Source organism: Manacus vitellinus, unplaced genomic scaffold (genome assembly GCF_001715985.3).
Source record: "Manacus vitellinus isolate BGI_N305 unplaced genomic scaffold, ASM171598v3 scaffold_74_pilon, whole genome shotgun sequence".
Classification (NCBI taxonomy): Eukaryota; Metazoa; Chordata; class Aves; order Passeriformes; family Pipridae; genus Manacus; species Manacus vitellinus.
This window is the reverse complement of record NW_021940780.1, coordinates 1854439-1856387: the sequence shown is the minus strand read 5'-3', so window position 1 is coordinate 1856387 and position 1949 is coordinate 1854439. Positions and strand designations below refer to the sequence as shown.

Sequence of the window (1949 nt, the reverse complement as noted above, 5' to 3'; positions counted from 1 at the left end):
GGGAGCTGGGCACAGTCTCAGGCCTTGCCTGGAGCCTCCAGCAGACCAGTCGTGCACCAGTTGGGGACTGGGAGTGTGTGGATGCTCATCCTGGCTCAGAGCCCGGGCTAATAAGCTCTCCTGAGAGAGAGGAGGCATCAGCTCGGGCTCAGAGCTTGATCTAATGCAGGTTGGGCTCAGCTCTGGCAGGGATCCAGCTGGATGACCTTGCTTTGGCTTTCCAAACACCCCTTAGAAGTGCCCTCAGTGAGGGGAAGGATGTGTGGGGGCTGCCTTTGCCCCCTTCAGAGGGCAGTTGGCAGCTGATTCCCAGAAGTAATCTGCTAATGGAGGTCAAATTCCTTCAGCTTTGCTTTGCCATCCAGGGTTTTTCCTTCTGTGAAAGGTCCTTCCAACAGAATTTTGGAGGAGCTGTTGTGCTTGGGGATACTGTTACTGATTTTTATTTTTTTTTTTTGATGTCTGTGGTGGTTCACAGGTGCAAGAGCTGGAGGTGAAGTAGCTGTTCCTTGATTAAAAACAGTTCTTTTCTTGGGTTGGATTCATGAATTATTTAAAATGTATTAATTTAAGAAGTGAGAGGGAAGGAGGGGCAGCCCCACTGTGCTGGCAGAGTCTGATAAATCACTGGGGGGTGAGAGAGAAGAGCCAGGACAGAATCCTACTTTCCTTTTTCTTTTTTCCCAAAGTAGAAATCAGCAATTTCTGAGGCTTCCCAAGCATTTCACCAGGGAATTTCAGTACTTGGGAGTGTCCAAGGCCAGGCTGGACAGGGCTTGGAGCAACCTGGGCTAGTGGGAGGTGTCCCTGCCTATGGCATTGGATGGGCTTTAAGGTCCCTTCCAACCAAAACCATTCCATGATTCTGGGATAAGTACAACCCTTATCTTGATGGGCTTTTAATCCTACAAACTGCAAGATGCAATGCAATGCCTGGGATTTGTGATGAACTAGTGTTTTCCTTCAAACTCGACAAGAGCACAGGGAATTGTGGGGAATTCTGACACTTGCTGAAAACAGGGAGGGTGTTTCTCTGGCTCTCCTGTTTTCCCAAAAGAATTCCTGGTTTTTCATCCTTAACTAGAGCTGCTCAGATGTGCAGTGCTTTATTGTAAAGCCTGTGATGAACCTGCCACCTAATTACAAAGATAAACCTGTCCCTGAACAGATCCTAAAGTAATTCATTTTCTTTTTCCCCTCAACATTTCCTTTGTTCTTTCCCCAACTAACTTAGGCACAGGCTGCAATGCCTTTGTGCCCGGTGGAAATTTGTTTAATATCCAGTTTAAACTTGGTTGTGAGAAGAAAAGAGTTGAATATTTCTGCAAAGGAGGGTGGGAGGTGAGGAAACTCAGCATTTACTCTGCTTCTTTCCAGCTACTACAGAGCAAACGAGGTGCAGCAATTCACACACTCCAGACCAGTCAGGAAAGGAGAGAAAGATCCAGACAACGAGTTTGCTGTGAGTCCTTTGCCTTTTGTTTGTTTTCTTGGGGGCATTTTGACCAAAACTGTCACAATGATGGGGTAGGTTTGGTATTAAAAGGTAGGAGGAAAAAAAGGGGCTGCCCTTGGCACTGCAGTCTTTGCCAGGGTGTTGGTGCCAAGGGGCTCCAGAGCTGGAGTTTTAACATTCAGAATCCATCAGAATCCATCAATATTGAGGTGTGCAGCCCCAGCTTCCCCCAGAGCACAGCAAGGGGCTCCCTCCCACTTAGTGCAGGTGAGAATGGTTGGGGAAGGCCCTGCCAAGCCTGTTCTGGGAGCCTCACCCTCCCCGGGGGGAGAATTGAATTGCAAGCCCAATATTTTCCTTACACCTTGGCATTTTTTTTCCTTCTCTTGACCAGACCATGTGGATAGAAAGGACAACCTACACCACAGCTTATTCATTCCCAGGCATCCTCAAGTGGTTTGAGGTCAAGCAGGTCACCACGGTGAGTTCTGTG

General features: G+C 48.0%; 1 protein-coding gene across 1 annotated transcript in view; it reads left to right on the top strand.

The window, feature by feature from the left end:
* Window positions 1–1949, top strand: part of DOCK5 (dedicator of cytokinesis 5) — a 60506-nt gene that overhangs the window by 45966 nt on the left and 12591 nt on the right. Inside the window, exons 38-40 of the mRNA XM_029964567.1 lie at window positions 1095–1176; window positions 1378–1462; window positions 1851–1937. Coding sequence (XP_029820427.1) covers window positions 1095–1176; window positions 1378–1462; window positions 1851–1937 — 254 coding nt within the window. The remainder of the gene's footprint in view (window positions 1–1094; window positions 1177–1377; window positions 1463–1850; window positions 1938–1949) is intronic.